The sequence below is a fragment of the Lepidochelys kempii genome, chromosome 1 (assembly GCF_965140265.1).
Source record: "Lepidochelys kempii isolate rLepKem1 chromosome 1, rLepKem1.hap2, whole genome shotgun sequence".
In the NCBI taxonomy this organism is placed as follows: domain Eukaryota; kingdom Metazoa; phylum Chordata; order Testudines; family Cheloniidae; genus Lepidochelys; species Lepidochelys kempii.
This window is the reverse complement of record NC_133256.1, coordinates 190,940,933-190,965,975: the sequence shown is the minus strand read 5'-3', so window position 1 is coordinate 190,965,975 and position 25,043 is coordinate 190,940,933. Positions and strand designations below refer to the sequence as shown.

General features: G+C 40.2%; 1 protein-coding gene across 3 annotated transcripts in view; it reads left to right on the top strand.

The window, feature by feature from the left end:
- Positions 1-23,367, top strand: part of CD96 (CD96 molecule) — a 53,630-nt gene extending 30,263 nt beyond the window's left edge. Inside the window, exons 7-16 of one of the 3 annotated variants that reach the window (XM_073306111.1) lie at positions 2,407-2,497; positions 2,842-3,024; positions 4,593-4,646; positions 7,434-7,478; positions 8,770-8,844; positions 11,961-12,035; positions 16,733-16,813; positions 17,799-17,888; positions 19,566-19,689; positions 20,454-23,367. In XM_073306111.1, the coding sequence (XP_073162212.1) occupies positions 2,407-2,497; positions 2,842-3,024; positions 4,593-4,646; positions 7,434-7,478; positions 8,770-8,844; positions 11,961-12,035; positions 16,733-16,813; positions 17,799-17,888; positions 19,566-19,689; positions 20,454-20,562 (927 nt within the window). In that variant the 3' untranslated portion in view covers positions 20,563-23,367. The remainder of the gene's footprint in view (positions 1-2,406; positions 2,498-2,841; positions 3,025-4,592; positions 4,647-7,433; positions 7,479-8,769; positions 8,845-11,960; positions 12,036-16,732; positions 16,814-17,798; positions 17,889-19,565; positions 19,690-20,453) is intronic. The other 2 variants (XM_073306121.1, XM_073306129.1) reach the window with 2 other exon arrangements.
- Positions 23,368-25,043: the final 1,676 nt, after the last annotated feature.

The window sequence follows — 25,043 nt, the reverse complement described above, 5'->3', positions numbered from 1 at the left end:
AAAATAGACAAAATGCACAACCAAATTCTTTGCTAGTGGGCCAGTTGGGCCAAAGAAGAATTTCAGCAAGCCTGCCTGATGAAATTGTCACTAGATTGATTGATTGAGATAAGGCTGCTGTTTTTCCCCAGCTACGAGATTTTAAGCCAAACCGTAGGTCCTTGCAACAGCTATGTTCCAATTATAGAAAACTCATAACTCAATTATTGTGTTAGCCAATCACATTTCCTTCTATTACCTGACGGTGGAAGGAGGCAGGGAGATTGTCTTCCCGCATGGATAGATTCCTGGAAAGCCAGTTGATTGTATGAACTGCAGGCACGAGCTTGCTGGGAGTAATACTGCCTAAAGACATGAAATAGCATTTTTGCCATGTCACTGAGCACAGCTAGGCAAAAGTGGCTGTAGAATCAGTATATTTTAAAAGGAGCTGTAATGCTGAAATTCCACTTTGCACTCAAGTTGTTTCCAGTTATGTAACAGTCCCCCTGGGGCTTTTTTACCAGCCAGTGCAACTTGAAACAGCCCTTTAGCTGCTCTAACTTCTCTTGGGCTCCGACCAGCCCTGGCTACCCCCAAGATTAAGGTGGAGGTGTCCGTGTAGAGGTGACACAATACCACCTTTGCACAATCTCTATTTGAAAAGTGCATCCTGTGTCTCAAATTGCCACACTCATTGCCTAATGGCAGCCCTGCTGAGTTTCTAAGGCACACCTCTCATTTCTCCATCTATCACTACCCTCTGCCAACAGTAATGTAGCTTGGGCACATGGCTTACATTATCAGCAGAGGGACCCAAAGCAGAGGAAATACACTCAGAATTATGGATGTTCAGAATCTTTACCCAAATCTTACAGCTCAGATCATATTTAGTATAAAATGGATCAGTCGCCTGATGACCAACTGGTGACAGCATTGTCATGAAATCTGTCCGCATAGTTTTTGACCAGCCAAATTTAGTCTTTTGATCAGTAGACACCTGAAATAAGTTCTGTGATCTGAAGTCTGTTTTTTCTATGAAAGGCTATCAGCAGACAAAAGCGACATAAACCACATCCATCCTGCTTTCAGATTAGCCATATATCAGACACAGAGCATAGAACTGTCATAATTTCCCCCATGACCTATTTCAGTGCTGAATTTTCAATACCACAGTCTCATTTGCACTATTCTGCTTATGTTCAAGAGATTTTAACTCTTCTTCTCCTCATCCAAATATCTGAACACCTTCCTCCTCTGTTTTAGCCCCCCAAAAGGAATAAAATCCAGTCTGGACAGCAAATTGGGACTTGCCATTAAGAAGCACTGATAAATGAGATCATAGTAAAGGAAGGACAAAGGGCTGTGGGGAGAACAGAAGGAAAAAAATCAATTACAGCATGATTTCAGAGATGACTTATGACAAGAAAAATATGTCAATCTCCATCCTTAATGTGTGGTTTGTAACCATTGTGATGCATTTGGAGTCAACTGACATGCTTTGCTTTCTTCAGAAGGGATGGACATGTAGTGTGTGACTACCCCATAATAAAACAAACTTCTTACTTTTAAAGTAGAAGAAAGCTGAGCTTCCTTTAGCACTTCAAAATGTTAAAACAAAATTAATCTAGTGCAACACACAGGCAGCACTGGCATGGTGAGGCTTCACATGCTCACTGTCCATTGATATGTCTGTGCCCCAATGTGGAGGCCCCCCCCTCTAGAGAGAGGTTAGTCCGATCTTCAGGTCTACCCAGCCTTTGCCTTTTGTTGGCTGCCACAAAACCCAGTTAGGGGTAAATGCGTCATATGCTTGGGAGTAAGGATGCTCTGTCCTTTGTTATTCCACGTAGGGTGCAACACATAGGCTTATGCGTGTCTCTGTAATCTTTGGCATCCGTGTGCCCAGTTCTATGGTAGCTAGTTCTATGTACTTGACACATCCTTTGCCAGGAAGACTTTCTGAGGACCTATCAGGATATCTGAAATAAAGGAGGCTGTGCCTAAACTTCCCTGAGAATCCAGACTATTACAAATGATGTGTTTTTTTAAAAATATGGATGTCTATCTATCTGCTAGGAACAGTACTGAGAACACCATCTCATCTCTCTCAAGCCACTAACAGAATTGGATAATGAATTTCAATCCTCCCAGCTTTCACTCAAAGATCTATATTGAGGATGAAATGCTTATACATTCTATTTAGCAGTCCTTTGAGCTTGATAAATCTTACCTTTTAGTGTAGAAATAGAATGAACTAGATAAGAAACATCATCATCCTAAAAGAGAAGTAAATGGTTCTTACTAAATGGGAATGGCCAATATGTTCATACAATTTTTTTATTATTATTTTTGTAATGAATATTAACGCAAATCATGTCAGAAATGTTTTGACTAGTAACTTGACTTATTCCTACTATCCTATAGGCTAGTCTTACCTGTACTGTAAGGAAGGCATTTCCCATGCCGAACCTCACCTGGTATGCAGATGGAGAGATTCTTAAAGACCAATTTGGAGGTAATAAATGTTAATCAGAAATAATATTCTTATAAGCCAAAAGAAAAGCAATTGGTGCTGCAATTGGGTGGAGGGTTGTGGGTACCCATTTCAGTGCAGAAGGAACATCCTTACGGTCAGTGAAGAACAGCTGACCAGCAGTGATGGCTCCCATACCGCAATTCCATTCATGGAGATGATAACTTGGAACAGTCATGTTTATCGGATTAAACCTTTATACCAGATCTGAGTTAAGAAACCTTAAGCTGTATGAGTGTGTTTTTCAGAGCTAGCATTTCACACAGCTCTGATTTATCGGACAGGGCATAAAAGAAGGACTAATGGCTTTTCCATCTTACTTTTAGGAATATCTCTTGAAGCTGAAAATCTAAAAGATGGTGAAGGTTTCTATGAATTGAGATCAATACTGAAGATACAAAGTACAAACCAGTCAGCCATTAATCAGACTTTCTGGTGTACGTGTAGTTTTCCCTTCCTGGGGAATAAAACATGCAATATTTCATCTGGAGAAATAGTAATTTCTTCTGGTAAGTCATCTTTAATTATGACACATCTGAAATCTAAAATATTCAGAACACAGAACGCATTGACCTTTCTGTAATTTAAAGTAACAGAAACAAAAACAAAATACGAGGCTCCGGGAAATACAAGATTGTATGTATAGAAATTACGTGAGCATGAGTCAGGCAATACTGCGTGCACAGTTTCAAGGTAAGACCTTAACTGCGCTAAGGATCTGTCAAATATAAACTACAACAGCTTAAAAAAAAAGTTGGCTTCCGCACATGTGGAAGGGAACTCATTCCATTTACTGTTACACCATTGCCTGCTACAGTCTTCAGCTAAGTATACACTGGCTTAGCTACAAGGCACCAGTATGTTATTATTAACAAGCATTTTTCAATATGCACTCCTGGGGAAAGGCATGCATTTGCGCAGTGAAGCTGTCTGGAAAGTCAAACTTCTCAGAGTTAAGGCCAGATTATTATGGGCAGTGAGAGTAAGGGATGAAAAAGGCTCTGAAGACAGTCAAACCAATGGGTAGGATGCATGGAGCCCTCTCTGCATTCCGTTAACACCAGATGGGTACCTTGTATTCCACTATTGTGGGAGCTGAATGGGAAATTGCCCTGCATTAAGTAGTTGAAAGCCTTCATGGACATGGGGTCATAGCAGCCTAGAGAGTAACTGCATTCCCGGGGATGCTGTAATGCAGGGGTTCTCAAACTGGGGGTCAAGGTTATTTTGGGGGGGGGTCGCGCGCTGTCGGCCTCCACCCCAAGCCCTGCTTTGCCTCCAGCATTTATAATAGTGTTAAATGTATAAAAAAGTGTTTTTAATTTATAAGGGGGGGAAGGTCACACTCAGTGGCTTGCTATGTGAAAGGGGTCACCAGTACAAAAGTTTGAGAACCACTGCTTTAATGGCTGTGGGGCACCTCTTTTCCCACTCCATAATTGAGGAAGGGGTAGCAGTCCACTGGCACTCAGATGCATGTGCACTCTTTCTCTGCCAACCACGTTCCTCCCTAGTGCACAGACTTTGTATTTGTCACTGCAATGGGGACATGATTCATTCCTTAGTGACCACTCCTACTATGTATGTCCAGTCTTAACTTTAAAATGTTAATGACTTTGCTGCTTTGCAGCCAGAGTTGGTCACATTTGGTTATGGGTGTGCTTCCCAGTGAAGAATGTTTACGTGTCAATATTCAAATCTCAGCCATTTTGAATGGTTTCTGAAGAGGAAATAAGTGTGTGGAGGGATTGTCATATGTATATCTTAAAAGTAGTCTTCTTTTAGCAAACACCAAATATTGACAACGTCAGCCCCACAATGAATTTGTATCAACAATCAATCAAATCCAGGATTTCCAAACTTGACTATAGGATTTACTAATACCAACATAATGCTCCTCTATGCAAAAACTTATGAGTTTTTTAAAAAGGAAAAGTCATAGTGGTACTGAGATCGCTGCAATGTGTAGAGGGGCTTTCACCTTGTGGCACAACACAAGTGAATTATTTTTAAGATCTTATTATAAACACAAGTTTATTGTCTTCTTTAAGAACTGATTTTATTTGCCTATTCCCAGGCCCTGTATATAACAAAGTGCCATTTCCAGCTTTTACAACCACAGCTACAACAGGTAAGATAAATTATTCTTCACTACATTTAATGTCATGTTGTTTGTTTTCCAACCGGTGCGCCCGTATACGTGCACAAGTTTCTAATGCTCTGTTTTCCTGCTGGAACAGTGGGCACCCAAACTTGCCATAGCATTTCTGAATGGACTGAACAGCATAGTTAGAATACTCTGCTTTTGTGCAATTATCAGAAGTTCAGAAAATAACAAAAGACTTAATTGTGGAGTGTAACAGGGTGCTGGCCAGGAGGTCCTGAGCCAGGCCCCTGTTAGCCCAGCTCCAATTAAGAAGTATTAATTGGGGCTGGCTGAGTATGCTATGCCTAATTGCTAGAAGAGAAGCACCTGCGGGCCTCATTAGCCAGGGGGCTATATAAAGCTGGCAGGAAGGAAGTGAAAGGGGGGAAGAGAAAGGAAAGGGAGGAGCCAAAAGCTGTGCATCCCTGCTGGCTGGAGAAGCTAGCTGTCCCCCAGGTTGCTAGTTTGGAGCAGACTGTAAATAGAAGGTGGTGGGAGATGACACTGAAAATAAAAAGCACTGGTGATTGCACTCAGAGGGGGTCTCTGGCTGATTTGTTGTGAGGGCAGGCGAAGGCCTCATTACATGGTGCTACCATCATAGTTGCACCATTTTGAGCTGTGATCTATCATAGCTAATTCTCACAAGCTAAGCAGAAGGGAGCCTAGTCACTCTTTGAATGGGAGGTCTTTTAAGGAACACTGAAGGTGCTTCTGGAAGTTTGGGTTGGCAGTTGAATAGGTGGCTCTCAGTATTGAACTGATGCCTTAGAAGAACATTAGGCGGCTACTGTGCTATTAACAATACCTCATTCAGATTAGACACACTACCAAGGTCCTATACACTTCTGATTTTTAAAGAGTTGATGGCATATTTCACAACAGTCTGCTTGTTAATTCAGGTGTCCTTTTTGACCAAATTCTTGCTTTCTGTCACTGTCAGCTCTGCTGATAGTTTCAGCTGACAGATTATTCTTCATGTCCCCGAGCCTAGCTGCTGTTGAGTAGTGTTGTTGGAGCAAATACTCCAGTGTGTTCCACACCAGAGATGACTACATTTCAGTGATTTGTTGGGTGATCTGCATGTGTGTATATATGTATGTGTCTTTGTAGGTCTGTATGTATACAGAAGACTCAGTGCAGATTGACCTTGGAGAAAGATGTGTCCAGTGCCCTTGTAAGCCAGTGGCGTGAGAGGCAGTGAACACTTAAATGGTCATGAAAAGTGCTGCTATTTAAGTTATTGGTCTAATCCAGGTATGGGTTATATTAAATATAAGCACGACCGTACTAGGTCAGACCAATGGTCCATCTAGCTCAATAACTTGTCTTCCATCAGTGTCCAATGCTAGATTCTTCAAAGGGAATGAACAGAACCAGGCAATCATCCGGTGATACATCCCTTGTCATCCAGTCCCAGCATCTGGCAATCACAGGCTTAGTGACACCCAGAGCATGGGGTTGCTTCCTGGACATTCTGGCTAATAGCCATGAATGGACTTATCTTCCATGAACTTATTTTTTTTTTAAATCTAGTTATAGTTTTGGCCTTCACAACATCCCCTGGCAATTAGTTCCACGGGTTGACTGAGTGTTGTGTGAGGAAGTACTTCCTTTTGTTTGTTTTAAACCTGCTGCCTATTAACTTAATTGAGTGAGCCCTTTTTCTTGTGTTATGTGAAAGGGTAAATAACACGTCCTTATACACTTTATCCACACCATTCAGGAGTTTACAGATTTCTATCATATCCCCCCTCAATCATCTCTTTTCAAAGATGAATAGACCCAGTATTTTTAATCTCTCCTTATTTGGAAGCTAAAAAAGTACCAGATGAAACAAGAAGAAACTTCAATCTGTGCAGAGAAGCCTGTTGTCTCCTATTAGCTAACATATAGTGCCTTTTTCAGATACAGTGCAGTGCGTTGTGCAGTATATATCAGAATTTCAGTTTCAAGGCTTTACTCCTAGTTATGCATCCTTGTAGCAGCCTGAATGATTCCCCTCCCTCCATGGTATTCACTAGAATTATACAAACCCTACAGAGTCCAAGTTACTGTGGGCACATGAACCTGCAGTGTTTTGTGGATGGGAGCTTTCAACAGCACAGCCCCTGCTTGAAGATTCTTGTCATACAGAAAAAGAACCCTCATCCTCTTCCCCTTCGCAGCAGTTGGTCCTCCCCTCCTGTTTCAAGGACATCATGCTTACTTTGGACATATCCAGGGAATGTTGGTGGCCTACTCCCCTCCCACTGGGCTTCTCCTTATGCTGGATGTGGCCTGCCCCTCCAAGGGTGCATGGAAGACTCCAATGGGGAGTGGCCTTCTGGTGTCCCCAGAATACACAGGGGAAAGGAGAGGGGACTCGTTCTGGCTGTAGAACCTGGTCAATAGCATCAACCCAGCTGTAGAACACATACTTAAACCTGGCCTAAGGTTTGCAAAACAAGTGTTGATGTCAGAGGGTTTGAATATCTGTAGCAACGTTGCACACAACCCTTAGGTTGACCACATTTGTTTACTTGTTAGCATGCTCCCCCATAATCACCTATTAGAACGGCATGAAGAGAAGAAGGGCTTTCAGCTTTTCCTTGCTTATGTGTGTCTGCGCCTTCTGATCATATTGATTTCTCTGACAGATCAGTGTGAGGTTTTGTAAATTGCCTTGTGCCTTTGGAAGCCTTAGTGGCTCTATTTTCAGGAACATAATAAATAACATTGCTATACTGAAAAAGCCATTTAAAAGTCCTTGTTGGATTTGATTGCTTATAGATCCTGGAATTTCAACACTTCCATCAACAATCATGGCTACCACAGGTAAAATATTTCATCCTATTTTTCTGCTAATAGATTCTTACTTGACCTGTGCTTATGCATCAGGTTCACAATGAGGCAAGACTGAGAATCACGTTCAGTATGTGTTCATGCTCTAGTAGTACCTGCTCACACTGAGAAATGGTGTAATCCTCAGGGCTTTTTTTCAGTCTGGCCCTTCTCCTATTGGCTATGATCTTAGCTAAGTCAGAGGAGGCATGACACAAATCTTGGAAAAATTCTCAATCACTTTTACTTGAGAGGTTAAAAAAAAAATAGAATGTTGTGTTGAATACTGAATAGGATTGTTACACACATTTACTGAATTAAAAAATAAAGTAAAATACTTTACAAAAATTGTATTACTACTACAGATCATTGATACGAGTTAAAACTACCCCTGCACTCAACATCGTAACTGCACATCTTCACTATTAATATGAGCCATGTGCTCCATATTCAGTATACTAATGTATGCACCAGACATGTCATAAATATGAACTTCCTACCCTCACTGCCAAGTTTCTTAATTTCACTTTCCCTTTTGGTCCAATTCTGCATCCCCTAACTCAAATGGTACAACATGACTGTTCGTTGGTAAAATTAGTTTTATGTGTGGTTCTTAATTGACAGGAATCCATCAATACTTGCTTAGAAGTTTCAATTGATTATGACTGCATTGTTGTAACTTCATGGATATGTAATCCACATATGTTAGCATGGACTACATATAGTGTTATACAAAGGAAAGCCTTTCTGTAGTGACCACCTAGTAGGTCTAATTAATAATGCCACCATTCCTGGGCTAAAACAAGCTTAGAGATAATGGTATAATGTTCATCGGTATCAATTATTGTATCCTGCCTCTCCTTTTAGAAGAGTTTGGAAAACATCAGACCTGCTTGGTAATCCAAGATGTCAAGACTAGAACTGCAAAGACCTTGTTTGACTAGACCGAAAGTGGGAATAAAGAGCATACAGCATTCACAACACACACAAACCTAGCAACCTTAGATACCTAAAAATAGTGCACTCAGCTAGCCTATTCAAAAGAGTATTTCTATTATTATCCACAGCCTCCTTCTCTGACTGTCCTGTTAATTTTCTACATTTATGTAATGCATCTGCTCTTAAACTTAAATGGAGTTGGAGCAGAGTCTAGTACAATAGACCTAGTACAACAGCCTAGTACAATAGCCTTGACTTTGGTTAGTTCCTCTAGGTGCTACTATAATATTAATACTAAGCACGCCATGAACTAAATGTCTTATCACATAATATTTGTTTTACATAGGACTTCAAACTACATCTTCAACTTGCCTAAACTTCACAAGTCCAGTAACCTCTGAATCTGTTTCCACTGCACAAAGTAAGAAAGATTCAGCCTCATTTTTGTCTCTGAAATGTTTCCTGTATTGCTGCAGGAATTTAAAGAAACAAATTAAATACAGATGGACACTAAATAACTGACATCAATTTTTTGGCAAAAATACACTTAACTTACATTTACACCGTAGGTATAATCCTATTTCACACCATGTTACAATCTGGTAGTTTGCAGTGTAGTCGGTCCCATAAAAGGTATTACCTCACCGACCTTGTCTCTCTAATCTGGTAGTTGGCAGTTTAAGAATAAACTGATGTGAGAAATTACGGTTATGATGTAGTAGCATGTATTGTGTTTGTTTCAGAAAATATGCATCAGTTTTAGAAAGCGAATTGAGCAAAAATACTGTGCATACATGTTTTTATAATTAAAAAGATATTTGAAAATGGGATGATATTACAGATACCGAAAGCTCAAACCAAGTGTTGCAGCACCAGAGCATACACAGAGTGCTCAGAGAAATAAAATATTTACAATGCATGACTCAACTTAGTGATTTCCCCTCTTCCGTCTGTGGCAGTCTTAGTGGGCCTTGCTGACACTCGGGTTTGCATGATGAAATATGACTCAGCTGGAAGTAGAGCTGGGTAAAATTTTTCACAACTTTTTTTGGTTTAAAAAAAAAAAAAGCAAAATCAGTTACTCCAAAACATTTCACGAATTTGTGTTAATTTTGCCAAACTGCTTAAGTAAAAAAGACTAAAAAAATTCAAAAGATTTCATTTCTACACTTTCAAAATGAAGCATTTCGATTTTTTGTTTGAAATTATTTTTCATTTAAAAAATTCCTTGAATTTTACTTAACTTTTCAACTTTCTGATTTTTTTTGGTATTGATTTTGAGCATTTTTTTAATTTCAGATTGAAAAAATGTGTTTGGTCCTAAACTGTTCTCCCCCCCCCCCTTTTTGCCCCCCCCCTCTTTTTTGGGAATTGCCATTGAACCAAAAAAATCTGTTGTTCACCCAGCTCTAGTTGAAAGTGTAGTGCCGGGTTTTACTCAAACTACCTTGGTGGGATTAGCTCACAACAAATGTCCCTGGTGTACACCTGACAACTCTATGACAGTCCCATGAATCAAAAGCAGACTAAGGTCTGAGCCTCTTGCATGTGGTTTGGCCCTGATGGTTTGGAATAGCAAAGACCTTCCTAGTACTGAGTGCCTCTCTAGTAATCGAAACACTGCCCTTTTTGAGGATTGTTTGCATTATGAGGCCCAGTTGTCTGTCTCTCCCTCCAGCAGCCTGTATGATCCAGGATTAGGCAGGCATTCTTTCTCCCCTTGCTAGCAACAGGCTGTAGACTTACTGGCACATAATATAATCATGCACAAATGAAACAACCCAGAACACGAAAGATAAACCACATGCTGTGAAGAATGGCAACCCCCGGGGCATGGAAAAGAGTCAGTGTAACAGACTACTCTAATCTCATCTTCCTCCTCAGAGCAACACCATAGTCATGGCTCACAAATGAAAATATATTTGTATATTACAATACAGACAGTGCGCAGTGTCAGCTGTACTGTGGGCATTGGCCTTCTGTCATCTTAGACGTCAGAGAAGGGCAGACACTACATATCTGTGATGGCACTTAGTACATAGGGCAAAAGTGATTGATTGTTTTTCTTTTCTTTTAAATCCGGCTTGTCTTAGGAAGTTAGTCCAATAAAAGATATATTACCTCACCCTCCTTTTGTCTCAAATAAAATGAAAACCTTTTAGCTTGCTTTGCAATATGGAAATATAAATGTCTGCCACCCAAATAAAGCTTCAGCTACACTACAAATATAAATAAGTCTGCCAACCTAGTTCGGACATGTTATAACTGGCTCAGGTCATTGGTAAAAAGCTGTGGTGTAAACAGGACTTTGGCATGTCTTATCTCCTGTAAACAGGGAACAACTGTGTTGTAACTGGTTCCCCTGACTCAATTATAGTTGCGCAATAGACAGGGTCTGGGTGACCCAGTGCTCTACATAACACTGCTCCAATCTTTCTACTAACTCGCACACTTCTTTCCACGCCAATGTCACCATAGGCTTCTTCAAAAGATCCCCCGGGAGGCAGCTGAGTTAGTGAGCAGAGGATTTGCCCTCTCAATCCTCATTAGTATAAAAGTTGTTTGATTCAACTTCTTATTTCACAGCACTCTTAATGAAAATCCAGGAGACAGCTGGTGTAAGGGAATTGATACAAGCAGAGAGTGCACACAAATAGATCAGAAGGCTGTGAGAGGGCAGTACTGGAGCTCTTGCAAGGGCAGCCTGTTCCATGCTTAGCTTTCATGTTAATCCCTCGTGTGCAGCACATGGAGACACTTGCATTCTGAGTGTTAGGTAATAGCTTTGTCTCACCTTCTCAGGCGTGCAAACATTCTCAGATGACTTAGTGCCATTCTTGCAGAATCAGACAGGTGTCAGGAAGGATTGACATTTTTAGCAAGTCTGAAATAAGCCATCTGTGAGGATTGCTTGCTATCTGCCTGAGTCAATGCCTGATAAATAGCTGGTTCAGCTCTAGCCTATTCAGCATTTTACTTGATTCCTTTTGAACTGTTAAATGGAGAATTGGAATTGGCTCTCATGAGGGTCCTGATTGGCACTACCTCAAAACATCATCTTGCTAGAGCTGGATAAAACATGGGTTTGTTTCATAGGTGTTCATGCAGAGAACCTTTTTCCACAGTTTTGATTCACATATGTTTGGCTTCAGGTTTGAACAAGCCCCAAAATTCAATTAAAACCTCCAAGTTTCAACTGCTTTCCCATTGAAATGATAAATCAGTTCAGATTTTCTCAAAACTCAGACTAGATTCCTTAGAAATGTTTACAAACCTGAATCATCCTTTCATTAAACTCATGCTGTGTTTCTACTTGATGACAAAACCCCAAACCTTGCTTTAGTTTTTTGTAAAGAAAGCCCCATCCAGTTCTTTATCATCATGTGTGTCTGTGAATTAACCAAAACTGTTGATATTAGATGAAACAGACATTAATCATTATCCAGTCAGGAGACCAGGAGGAGGGTCTGAGGAATGGTAAGTACAACAATGTTTTCTAGCACAACTTTTGCAAACTGTTGGTTTGTTTTCCAACAGGCCGGTTTGATTCTACCACAGACGTTCAAGGCTATACCAACACCACAGCCTCCAGTGAGAGTGAAACAACACAGCGTAAGTAGATGACACCTATCTCTCTGATTATATTTTTCTTTGTAAGATTTCATTAAATAAAAGATTCTGGATAAAGGAGGCTGGAAACTGAATGCTTAGAGCACCAGTGCAAAATTACCCAACAACAGACTGGACTTCTACATAGAGTGCTTCCACCGACATGCATGGGCTGAAATTGTGGAAAAGTAGCATCACTTGCCCCATGCAGAACACAATGCCATCCACAGCCTCAGAAACAACTCTGACATCATAATCAAACCTGGAAATCCTGGATGCCCCATCATCTCAGGCATTGGCATCCTGACAGCAGGATTGTCTGGCCATGTAGACTCCCTCCTCAGGCCCCACGCTACAAGCACTCCTAGCTATCTTTGAGACAACACTGACTTCCTGAGGAAACTACAATCCATTGGTGATCTTCCAGAAAACACCATCCTGGCCACTATGGATGTAGAAGACCTCTACACCAACATTCCACACAAAGATGGACCACAAGCCGTCAGGAACAGTATGCCCGATAATGTCATGGCAAACCTGGTGGCTGAACTTTGTGACTTTGTCCTCACCCATAACTATTTCACATTTGGGGACAATGTATACCTTCAAATCAGCGGCACTGTTATGGGTACCCGCATTGCCCCACAATATGCCAACATTTTTATGGCTGACTTAGAGCTTCCTCAGCTCTCGTCCCCTAACGCCCCTATTCTACTTGAGCTACATTGATGACATCTTCATCATCTGGACCCCTGGAAAAGAAGCCCCTGAGGAATTCCACCATGATTTCAATAATTTCCATGCCACCGTCAACCTCAGCCTGGACCAGTCCACACAAGAGATCCACTTCCTGGACATTACAGTGCTAATAAGAGATGGTCACATAAACACCACCCTATACCAGAAACCTACTGACCGCTATACTTACCTACATGCCTCTAGCTTTCATCCAGACCACACCACACGATCCATTGTCTATAGCTAAGCTCTAAGATACAACCGCATTCGCTCCAACCCCTCAGACAGAGGCAAACACCTACAAGATCTCTATCCAGCATTCTTACAACTACAGTACCCACCTGCTGAAGTGAAGAAACAGATAGATTGATTGATAGAGCCAGAAGAGTGCCCAGAAGTCACCTACTACAGGACAGGGCCAACAAAGAAAATAACAGAACGCCACTAGCCATCACCTTCAGCCCCAACTAAAACCTCTCCAGCGCATCACAAAGGATCTACAACCTATCCTGAAGGACGATCCCTCACGCTCACAGATCTTGGGAGACAGGCCAGTCCTTGCTTACAGACAGCCCCCCCAACCTGAAGCAAATACTCACCAGCAACCACACACCACACAACAAAAACACTAACCCAGGAACCTATCCTTGCAATAAAGCCCGTTGCCAACTCTGTCCACATATCTATTCAGGGGACACCATCATAGGGCCTAATCACATCAGCCACACTATCAGAGGCTCGTTCACCTGCACATCTACCAATGTGATATATGCCATCATGTGCCAGCAATGCCCCTCTGCCACGTACATTGGCCAAACCAGACAGTCTCTACATAAAAGAATAAATGGACACAAATCAGATGTCAAGAATTATAACATTCAAAAACCAGTTGGAGAAAATTTCAATCTCCCTGGTCACTCGATTACACACCTAAAAGTCGCAATAGTACAACAAATAAACTTCAGAAACAGACTCCAACGAGAAACTGCTGAATTGGAATAATTTGCAAACTGGACACCATTAAATTAGGCTTAGGAATTAGGAATAAAGACTGGGAGTGGATGGGTCATTACACAAAGTAAAACTATTTCCCCATGCTTATTTTTTCCCCCACTGTTACTCACACCTTCTTGTCAACTGTTGGAAATGGGCCATCCTGATTAACACTATAAAAGGTTTTTTTTTTCTCCTGCTGATAAGCTCACCTTAACTGATTACTCTTGTTATAGTTGGTACAGCAACACCCATTTTTTCATGTTCTCTGTGTGTGTGTGTGTGTATATATATGTATGTATGTGTGTGTATATATATATCTTCTTACTGTATTTTCCACTGCATGCATCCAATGAAGTGGGTTTTAGCCCACGAAAGCTTATGCTCAAATAAATTTGTTAGTCTCTAAGGTGCCACACGTACTCCTTGTTCTTTTTATCCAACATTGTGCTTCAAATCTAGAGGGACCTGGGAATCCTCTCCAATGGCAGAGAATAGCTCAATCTCAATTTGACCATTAAACCATTGATTGTTTTGCTGAGTGTCAACACTCGTGGTGATAAATATTAGAATATAGAGCCTATAAAAATAGATTGGTTCCCCTAATTTATTTCTCATAGGCCATCAGTGGTAATGGTTTTCAGTCATTAGTCAGAGAAAGACCAGTGATGTGGTTTCAAAAGATTTCCTAGTTCATAATCATTCTCTTGAGCCAGACAGTCTCCAAGTATTAATGTTTGCAAGGCTGAGGCATAAGTGCTGCCTTACAAGCCGTGAGAAGAAATCCCCAATGGCATGTTATTCTGTTTGTAATGGTTCACACAAAAACTATTAGGATCAAACAAGCTAATATTGATTGCTCACACCAAAACTGTTTCTGACACATGTTCCTGAATGTTATTTTGTGTTATAATGCAAAGTCTGATATTGGACGCACATGGGGCTGTATTCCTGACAGGAATTCCTCATGCGATTGATTTTTTTTTTTTTTTTTTTTGCTTTCCCCTCCACCAATAGATTTATTTCAACACACTTTAGAAGAACTTAGCAACTTAGAAAAAAGAGACTTAAAACAAAAACCTCTGTCTAAAAATGACCTGGGTGAACAGCTGGCACATGAACCCACACTTTCCCTCGCCCACTGACTTCAGGTTTATGGATTTGAACTTATGCATGTTGCAGCTGGGTGCAAACTATGTTGTAAAACAGGTAGCATCACATTGTGCTGCTTGCCGTGACTACTCCAAAGTGTAATCGCTAGGCCACAGGCAGGAGTCCAGAGTTGGAATTGGGTTGATCATCTTTGTAGTTAATACTCAAACCTCATGTTTACCTAGTCCTCTCCACCACCACCTTACACATCCCAACTCAAGCTCCTGTGGTTGGTGTCTGTGGACTTCACCAGCATGAAAGAAGAAGGTCTCATACAGCACACGTGGGAAATTACTTGCTAACAAAATATATGCATCAAAAGAGACTAAAACTAATATTTTAAAGAGTTTCTGTGTAGTGATGATAAGGAGTATTGAGGTATTGGATCAGAAGGGCAAGGCATGAGTGTCTCAAAAGCTATGTGGAGTCACTGGTTTAAATCTAGTTCCAGACAGCTGTGACTATAAATTGTTTCCTTATCTGGTATCATTGGTGGCCTTGCAAAATGAGTCACATTTCAGTTTATGGTTGACAGGACAACACATCTCAGAAACCACCACCCCACCCTGCCCTCCATGTGGCACTAATTGACCAAGCTTTGCCTTAACAGAGAGGGCAAACACTAAAAGGGTCTTGGAGTCTGAACTGTGCTTTTACCACTAATGGTGATCAGTGGTTTCATGTCAGGTTTGTGGCTCACTGGCAGGGCAGTTGAGAGGAAGCTGTTTCTGTCTAAGCTATATGTGTCATTATATGCAGGACTTGAGTCTCCAGGCCTGTCAGGGCAGGAACTTTCCTCAGCACCAAAACTGAAACTAAAGATGTTTACAAATAATGTTGAGCATAATGTTAAAATTAAGGTAGGTCCTTGAGCAGAACCAGAACGCAGAGAGGGTAGTTATAACATATTAAATATATTAGTGGAGAACGCAAACAAAGCAAAGAGAAGCAATGAGTTCATGAGACACCTGAGTAGGATAAAGCCCTAGCGACAAAAGCTTTAGCTAAACCGTGGATAAATAAAACAAAAATGCAAACAAGTTGTATCAAATATTTTCCTTTTTAACCACATCTGTTTATCTATAGTGTGTGTGACATTTTAATAATAATACTTCATTCTTTTACTCTTAATTTGTTTTTGTGTACTTCGATTGCAACTCTTCAGGGCAGGGAGTGTCTGAGTTTGCATAGTGTCTAGCACAATGATCCCAGCTGAGTCCTCTCTATGGGCTGCCATAACATAAATGGAAAACACTAATAAGAATAAATATATAATGCTGTTCAAGCTGCTATATAGAGCAATTAAGATTTCCCAGTAGATGTGTATCTCTGTTTTTTCATATCATGCTCATGCCCATGGTAATTAAGCGCTTACTATGTTTGGATAAAATAAGAACTGGTGTAAACTTCCATCTAAAACTTGAACTGAATTTTTAAAAAGATGCACACTATTTGATTAACTTATTAAAAAAAATTCTTTGACTTCTCTGTTCTGGTGAGAACCAGGAAGTCTCATGTAAAGCTAGGGCCATTGTTTTTTCTTTTATCTGTTCAATTATTTAATCTCCCACAGGGAGTTCATATGGCTCTTGTGGAATTAACAACCATATTTTGCCAACTAAGTATTACAATGGAATTTATATTTGAGTATATTAGGTTTAGGCACCAGACAGTATACCTACGTTTTTTAGGCTGGTCTGCTATTTTGTTTACTGCCAGAGTCCAGAAGAGAAAAGGACATAAAATAGTGCAACTAAGCCTAATGTGGCAGTAATGGCTTGTAAAGTAACTTCTGAAAATGCATTGTTTTTATATAGGACTGAGTGACCCTACTACTGCAGCCCAACAGAGCAACGTGAATACAACGCTCTCCAGGGAGAATGTAACTCTGCCACACCGTAAGTGTTTGGGCAGATCTAGAATGCATGCCGTTGTGTGGTTAATTGTTTATCCATTGTTTTGGAATAGTGATTAACTGAGGAGGCAGGTCCAGAAAAATGACAATAAATCCTAAGGTAGTACCAATCACAAATTTGTGTAGCGTGGCTAAACTAGCAGGGATGGGAAGGGGATGTAACTGTTCACAAGGCAATGAAAGGTGATTTTGTAGTTGTGACACAGTACTTGGGGTTATATTATTGGCTCGGCTACCAAACTCACTTTGTGATTTTTGGTAAGTCACTGGATATTTCTTGGATTCAATTTCTCCATCTGTAGAGAAGGCGAAATGGTTACCTCTCTCCCAGAAGTTCTGTGTGACTAAAGTCAATGTTTAGTGGAGGTTTTTAACATTTGTAACTCCTTGTATAAACCCTTGTTTATATCAAATTTAGATCTTAGGTCAAAACTTAAGTTGGCTTTGTCCCTTTAAATGAAAGTGGGCACTCAGATTCTGGCAGTTGATTTTAAGCTCTTTCAGGCTCTCTTGAACTATATATGGTTAATTTTCAGAGTGGCAGCATTGTTTCATGTTCTCTGTGTATATAAATCTCCCAACTGTATTTTCCACTGAATGCATCCGATGAAGTGAGCTGTAGCTCACGAAAGCTTATGCTCAAATAAATTTGTTAGTCTCTAAGATACCACAAGTCCTCCTTATATATGGTTAGGTTTCTTAGTAGCAGCCGTGTTAGTCTGTATCCGCAAAAAGAAAAGGAGTACTTGTGGCACCTTAGAGACTAACAAATGTATTTGAGCATAAGCTTTCATGAGCTACAGCTCACTTCATCGGATGCTCATGAAAGCTTATGCTCAAATAAATTTGTTAGTCTCCAAGGTGCCACAAGTACTCCTTTTCTTTTTATATATGGTTAAGTGACTTCTAAACATCAAGCTCAGTAAAATCAAATACACTGTTTACATTGTCTGTCTATATCTTTTTAGGCAATCTGTCCTCCAGCACAATGGTTGATCCAGCTTTATTTACGAAACTTGATGGTTTATCAACTACAAGGAAATTGATTAATGGTACTGGTAAGCCATCATTCACAACTCTCTCCTTCATAAATATTTGTAGGTATGCAAGAACTTGAGGGAGTAATCCTCGGAGCTTCAGGTAGTTGCACTGGTAATGGAAAACCAACCAAAAACCAAAAAAAAAACCCCAGTCAAATCAGGGCTGTATATGGAGGTCTATTGGCCATTCATGTCTCCGCAATGCAGATAATCACAGCTGCTTTTGGTATTTCTATCCTGGCATATCTTTAGCAAAAGAGCATACTAAGCATGCTACTTGTGGGTAGCCCCCTGTAACCGAAAGATGGTGTTAATGTGTGAAATGTCATGCATTGCAACTTTTAACAACATGACACACCTATAGAATTCCACAGACATATCAGTGTGTTACTGGTGTTTACCCCCCCTTTGCTTACTAGTGGACTGACAACATGGTTTCCATGCTAAAATATCACGGATTTATTTCAAATCCATGACGATGCGGTACTTTTCATTAGTTGGTGGTAATGTGATGATGTTGAGCTTGTGGTTGTGATATCTCTGGCAGGAATGTCAGGATGCTGTACCCTTGTAACCGTCATACAAACCAGTGCTCCAAAAAATTGTAAATGAAAAGTTCCATTAGGGTTGCCAGTTCTACTCGGAGCACAGTGAGCAGAGCTACTGCTGCTGTTGGCTAAAGGAAAAAGAACGCTGAGTTACAGTAGCAGTTGGGAGGCCAGGCTGTGAACTTTCCACGCACATTCTATGAGCAGTCAGTCACACGAGTAGTTGAGTTGACTCAAATGGACTAGCACGGTAAGCAGCTGTTCAACAAGGTGAATAATGAGTTCGCACGCTGGCCCACAGTAAGTGAAAGAGGGCTTTTCCAGCTGCCATCCTTCATAACTTGTACCCAGCCAGGCCCAAATTTTTGCTTCAAGCGGCAACTCTGCAATGCTAGTGTTGCCTTAAGTTGTATGGCGCCTTCAGTTAGCTCAGTAAGACTCAGTATTAAGTTAAAGGGTTAGAGCTTCATTGAATGCACTCACCAGCACTGGAAGTCTTGTAGAATTAACTAAAACACCCACAACATGCATGAACCTGGAGCGGATTCTCTGAGGGCTATCTCTATGTGGTTAGCATCATGGAGGATCTGTTCAGCACATCATCTCTGCCTAAAAATTATTCAAAATATTTTAACCAGTTCTAATGGGCATGTGGCAAACTTAGGAAAACTAGATCTGTGTTCTGCACTTTGGTGCAGACAGGAGCCCTAGTGACATGTTTATGTTGGTTTCCCATTCTTATAGCATTTCTAAAACACAGTGGGAAAAGTATAGGCCAAACTTTTTCAACGTAAGTGCTTATAAGAAAACACTCAAATCGTAGTCTGGTTTTTCATAAGTGCTGAGTATTTGCAGCTTCAGTTGACTTTGAATGGAGTTGTAATCTCAGCAGCTATGATATGAAACCCCTTAATTATGTGCCTAAATTAGGATTTATGTGCTTAAACTGATGCATCTAAATTTGAAAATGCTGGCAATCCTACACAGGTTGGGGTTGCTGTATAGATGTGTGGGTGAGGGAGTTTCCTACTTAATGAAATCAAATAGAAATTCCTTTTTGTTTGTTTGTTTGGGGTTTTTTGGCAGGATGTTGCTTTTCCTTGTGAACTGGAGTTTGAATTATGGCTTTTTTCTATGTCTTTTTCAGGCATCGTGGAGAAACCAGAGAATCCTCGCTTCTCCTGGCCTGCGGTTGTAGCACTCTTGCTTCTGTTTTGTTCTTTTCTAATCATTTTAGGAATCAGAAAGTGGTGTCAGTACCAAAAAGAAATGTAAGTATTAGTATAAAAAATGGTGAGCAGAAATAGAGATGTTAGTGTAGATTCCAGCCCAAAGTTTCAGAATGAAGTTCAGATAATTACCTTATTTTGTAGATGTACGTGTACATGGATAGAAATGAACAAGTACAGACATACAGTTGTGTGAAATACATAATTGAAGCTTAATCCCATTCACTTCTCAATATGCTTCAATTTAACATTCCACATAAGAGAGCTTAGTTCCTTATTAAATGTTTGGGGAAATATAGGGATAGCAAACTAAACCCCTTTAAAACGTACCCTGGTTATTCTGAACTTGCAGTTAACTGCAGTAAGATTATATTTATCCTTGGATTGTTAACATTTTGGGACAGGGCTTTCACTTTATGGAGGCCTGTAAATCTCCATGCACAGCTGTAAATCTTTGTAAATGTGTCTCCAGATATCAATGCAAGCAACAGCTTGCTTCTTTATTTATCCAAAGGTTTTGGATTTCACCATAGCACTTCAAGTTGTAAAAGATGTGTGTTGTCCCCAGCCCCCCACCTCTGTGCACAAGAGAGCTTGCATCGATGCCAGAACATGGTTTTGAGCTGTAGAGTAGAATATGTAGGTGAGAGAACAGACATGAGCCCTACAGAATGTTAGAGAAGAATGAGGCCAAAATTATTTCTGACCTTTTGTCCTTACATCTCTTCCCATTTTCCCTCATAACTTTATATTGATTTTTACATCATTAGCTGTTGTGTTTTCAAAGATTTTTTTTTTTATTCTAGTATGAACAGGCCTCCATCTTTCAAGCCGCCACCACCTCCAATAAAGTACACATCCATGCTAGAATCTGATGGAACTACCCCATCCTGCCATGAACTGGAAAATTTGTAATGTTTCTTGGACTATCCCTGAGCTATCTCTGAAGAATATTAAATCTCATAACTGCGTAAGCCTTTTAAAATGCAGATTGCTGGAGTTCAGTCTAAATGACCCATATTTAAAGTCAAACTTCTAAACTGACAAGGTCTGGTATCTCCCTGGTTTTTTCTTGGAGGTTTTTGACCCAATCCTAACTATTTTAAACTGACAAGGTCAGAAGCAAAGCACTCCTGTGTATGCTTTCTCATCCATTTAGATATGCATTCATCTGACAGACTGAAGTCTAACTGCAGCACATTGGAGATTACAGGTGCTCAGCTTGGATTGGGTGATCAGCTGGGAATTTGCTGTCTTAATAATGGGAGTAGATTAATGCATGTGTCACTTCATTAATCTGCCTAGAAAAAATGTTGAAGCATTTTATTTTAGTATGCCTATAATGATGAGCACTTTAAGCATATGGCAGACATAATTACTCCACAGTCTTGGTAATACTTTGGAAGCTTTCTGACACATGAGTGAACAGGGTTTTTTAAAAAAAACTATAATCTTTCTTACGATACAAATACTGATCTACAATGAGGTTAGTCAATGCTAAACCTAAAGATCAGGAGCATTTATAGTAGGGCAATAGTCCACATATATCATCACTGACATCCAACGTGGACTCACTTGGAAAGGCTGATATGAAAGGAGGCTGCTGTTTCCTTCTGACATGATCTGCTGAGAAGACCTGGCTGCATATCTTGAAACTGCCAGAACAAGGAGAGGTCAGGTGATCTAGTGAGCCGTCTTGAATGGGAGACCTAAGGACTGAAATGCATAACAATCCAAGGGGATAATAATAGAAACAGTGACTGCTTCCAGGGACAATAGCTATTGAAAATAACAATTGTTCAAAGATAAAAATATTTTCTGAAGTATATTTATATATCAAATATATTGATCTCAGTAAAGAAAAAAGGAACAAGGTTCTTTATTTTTCACTCCACAGTTGTAAATGTGAGCAGGGAGAATCCTGCTGAGAACTGGTTTAACTTTTTGTATTTGCTAAATATCTTTTAATATTGCAAACAATTTTCAGACATGTACAAAGTCAGGCTTCAACTGGAAGCAGTACAATTAATGTAAGGAAATGCCATCATGATAAAGTGTGTGTTTCACAAAGAGCTAAATTCAGACATGGTAAAGTTGAAAATAATGTGCTGGTTTCGTGATGGGATATGCAGCACTTTCTGCAATAGAAGTGGTATATGAGTGTCATGGAGTTTACAAATGCTGTTGTATTCCTCATAGCTTTAAATGAATGAGTTATTTGATAGGAAAAAGAAATTAAGAAACTGTTCCCTTTAAAATCTCAGACGTGAGTATGCTATTGTGTTTGTCCATTTTTAGTTAAATATCTGAGGGTTATAGCAAGCACTTTTCTTCACAAAGAACTTTACAAACTTCACATGCACAGAATAGGGATCAGCTTTTCCACCACTGAAATGCATCTGAAATGTAAAACATAGCAGATAACTAACTGCACAGCACCATTTACATAAAGTTCACGACAAAAAATGAAGAAAAATGTCATCCACTTACAACTCTAGGGAAAATATAGAAAGGCAAATAATCCACGTTGGAATGCAGCTGGGACACAGCTGCAAGCTTAGTAAAAAATTAGCAAGGAACTTTCCGTGGCTGCCAGTGGTCACTACCTTGGTTTTAATAAATGATCCCAAAAGATGTTGTTATCTCCAAGGCTTAGAGGGAAGAATACCATCTTTGTAACTAACTTCATTTCTGGTACTACCCTGGGTTTTCCTTGGAGGTTTTTGACCCAATCCTAACTATTACAGGGTTTTCCATAGCACCCATCACTGCCATATAGAAGAGCTTCCCTGTGACATAAATCTGCCTAGCAATATCTGTGCTGGTCTTCATGCAGTCTTCTGCTCTTCTCCCCTCCCCGGTTAAAGGAAGTTCTGCTTGAGGAGTAATTGTAGTTTTGATCATCATTTTGCCATTTATAGTAGAAAAGCTTCCTCAGAGACTTGGGATCTTGTTGTCTGCCTTGAAGGTGGTCAGACTCTGGTTTAGACAATCTTTTCATGTAGCTATTTCAATAGCCAAACTTCTTAAACCAAGGATGCTCTGCCTTCAGCTCCCAGGAACTTTGTCCTGGGCACTGTGAGCTACCTTTTTCCCAAGGATGCAAGTGCCTGGGCAAGTCATGGAGGAAGACTTGGATGCTGCTGTAACTGGGTGAATTAAAGCACTCCTCTCTGGAGGCAATGAATGCAATTCAGTGTGTCCAAGTCCTGAACTGGTTCAACCTTCCTGGGCTGTTTGAGATGTTGCCAGGTCACACTCAGAAGAAGAAAATGGAATTACTCCAGGTTGACACCCGTGTCAGAACCCAGTCCCATGAGTTCATTGTAATCATAAGGCTTTCTGAAACTTAATATGTATTTTCCTATTTTTTCCCCTTTCATTATCTATTTTCTTTTCAAGACTCATTATTCAGCCACACAGAGAGAAAAATGAGTGCCATCACAAACTGATATGTCTATTTATATGCATATACCTATGCCCCTGGTGTCTTTTCCCATAGAGTTCCTTCCCTCATAATATGAGGTTGGTTTGTGTCACATCTTGATTGTTACCCTGTACAGCTTTTTTTTTATTATTTGACTTGAAGTTGTAAAAGAAATATTATGTGGGTGTAATGCCCCCTTGCTACCAGAAGGTGGCTCCATAGCTGTAAATTTAATTCTTTGGTTAGTACAGTCATAACAATAAAATGATGAACATCCTTACTAAATTTTTGTTGGCCACAGGTGAAATAATTGTTGAAAAGGTATTGATGAGTATGAAAAATATTTGATGCAAAGCTTCCTTCAAAAACAGATAAATAATTGATGAGTATGAAACTCATAAGATGCAAATTTGGTCCAAAACCCAGATAAATATACAGTATAGGTCCTTCAGCTTTAAGAAAGTTATTTTCTAGAGTCTCCTTCCTTGCACTATATAATGTTTCTCCAATACAGTCTAGTGAGAGAGAAGGCAATTACAAATGTCAGCTATTCACTTCATAAATGAAGACATGGCTTCTGAATAAGATCAGTCAGCTCATTGTGTATCACCATTTTATTCTAGCACAAAGCTAGAATAGCTCTGAGAGACTGGATGGCTCAAGAGGTCAGCTCTGGCATTTATAAATTTCACTTCTAGGTTTCAGTTGTCACTTCAGACTTGGCTGTTAGTGGCCATAGGATCACTGTTCAGTAGCGTATGTGAAGTGTCCTGAGTAGACTCAGTCTACTAGGTGGAAAAGTGTCCACATCACCAGAACTGACATGTTTGCAGGCAGAGCTGAGAGAGGTAAGGAGCAAATGGGCATTAACACTGAAATATCTTCTTGATGATCTAGGTGGTCTGTTCCTGCCATCACAATGGAAGGACATGGGCAAGGGGCAGCATAATGGATACATGCATGGCCATTGCCCTTGGTCCACCAGTTAACTCCTCTGGTCTTGATTTACTTTAACAAAAAACCTCTGTGGCAGATGTTTTTCCTTTCCCCTTTCTCACCAGCAGCACACCTGAGCAGCAGGGATAGCAGGAAGGAAGAGCTTGTGGCTTCTCACTCCTTCAGTAGAACACCAAAGGGCACCCTCCGGAGGAGGGGGATGCTCATAGTCACCAATCATGTTAGGAATACTTTATTTGTGGGGGTGGTGGGAGAAGGTTGGGGAGAAGGAGAAAGGAAGTATCTAATTACCAGCCCCAGCCACATCACTTACTCCGGGCATCACATGCCACAATCAGTGGGACGTGTGACCAGTTCCAACTTATGCAAGTGTGAGTTGGCATTTCCAGTATTAAGCCTTGTTTACCTAATGTTAGTAAACAGCTATGTGATTGTCAGATAGAAGGTGCTTTATAAGTGCAAAGTATTTATAATACTTACATTATAAAATTACACTCCTTGGCAAAATCTTGGAACTTGTAGGATAAAAGCTGAACAAGACTTTAAAATGAGTTCATTTTGAAAAAGAAAAATACATTATAAAATGCAACCTGCACAGCAAAGACAGTGATAATTAGACGGTGCAGTTTGCTACTTGTATTTGTCTAAGCGGCAAAGGGTCCTGTGGCACCTTATAGACTAACAGACGTATTAGAGCATGAGCTTTCGTGGGCGAATACCCACTTCGTCCAGTAAGCTTATTCACCCACGAAAACTTATGCTCCAATACGTCTGTTAGTCTATAAGGTGCCACAGGACTCTTTGCCGCTTTTACAGATCCAGACTAACACAGCTACCCCTCTGATGCTTGTATTTGTCTGTATTTACTTTTGTACGTATATGATTTAGGTACATCTAGGTCATGCCCTAGATATTGTCATTCCAAAAAATGTGTACCACATAGGTTTAAGATCACCGTACTTTGAAGCCATGCAGCTAGGTATTTATGTTAATGTATGTGTTTACTTCCGTT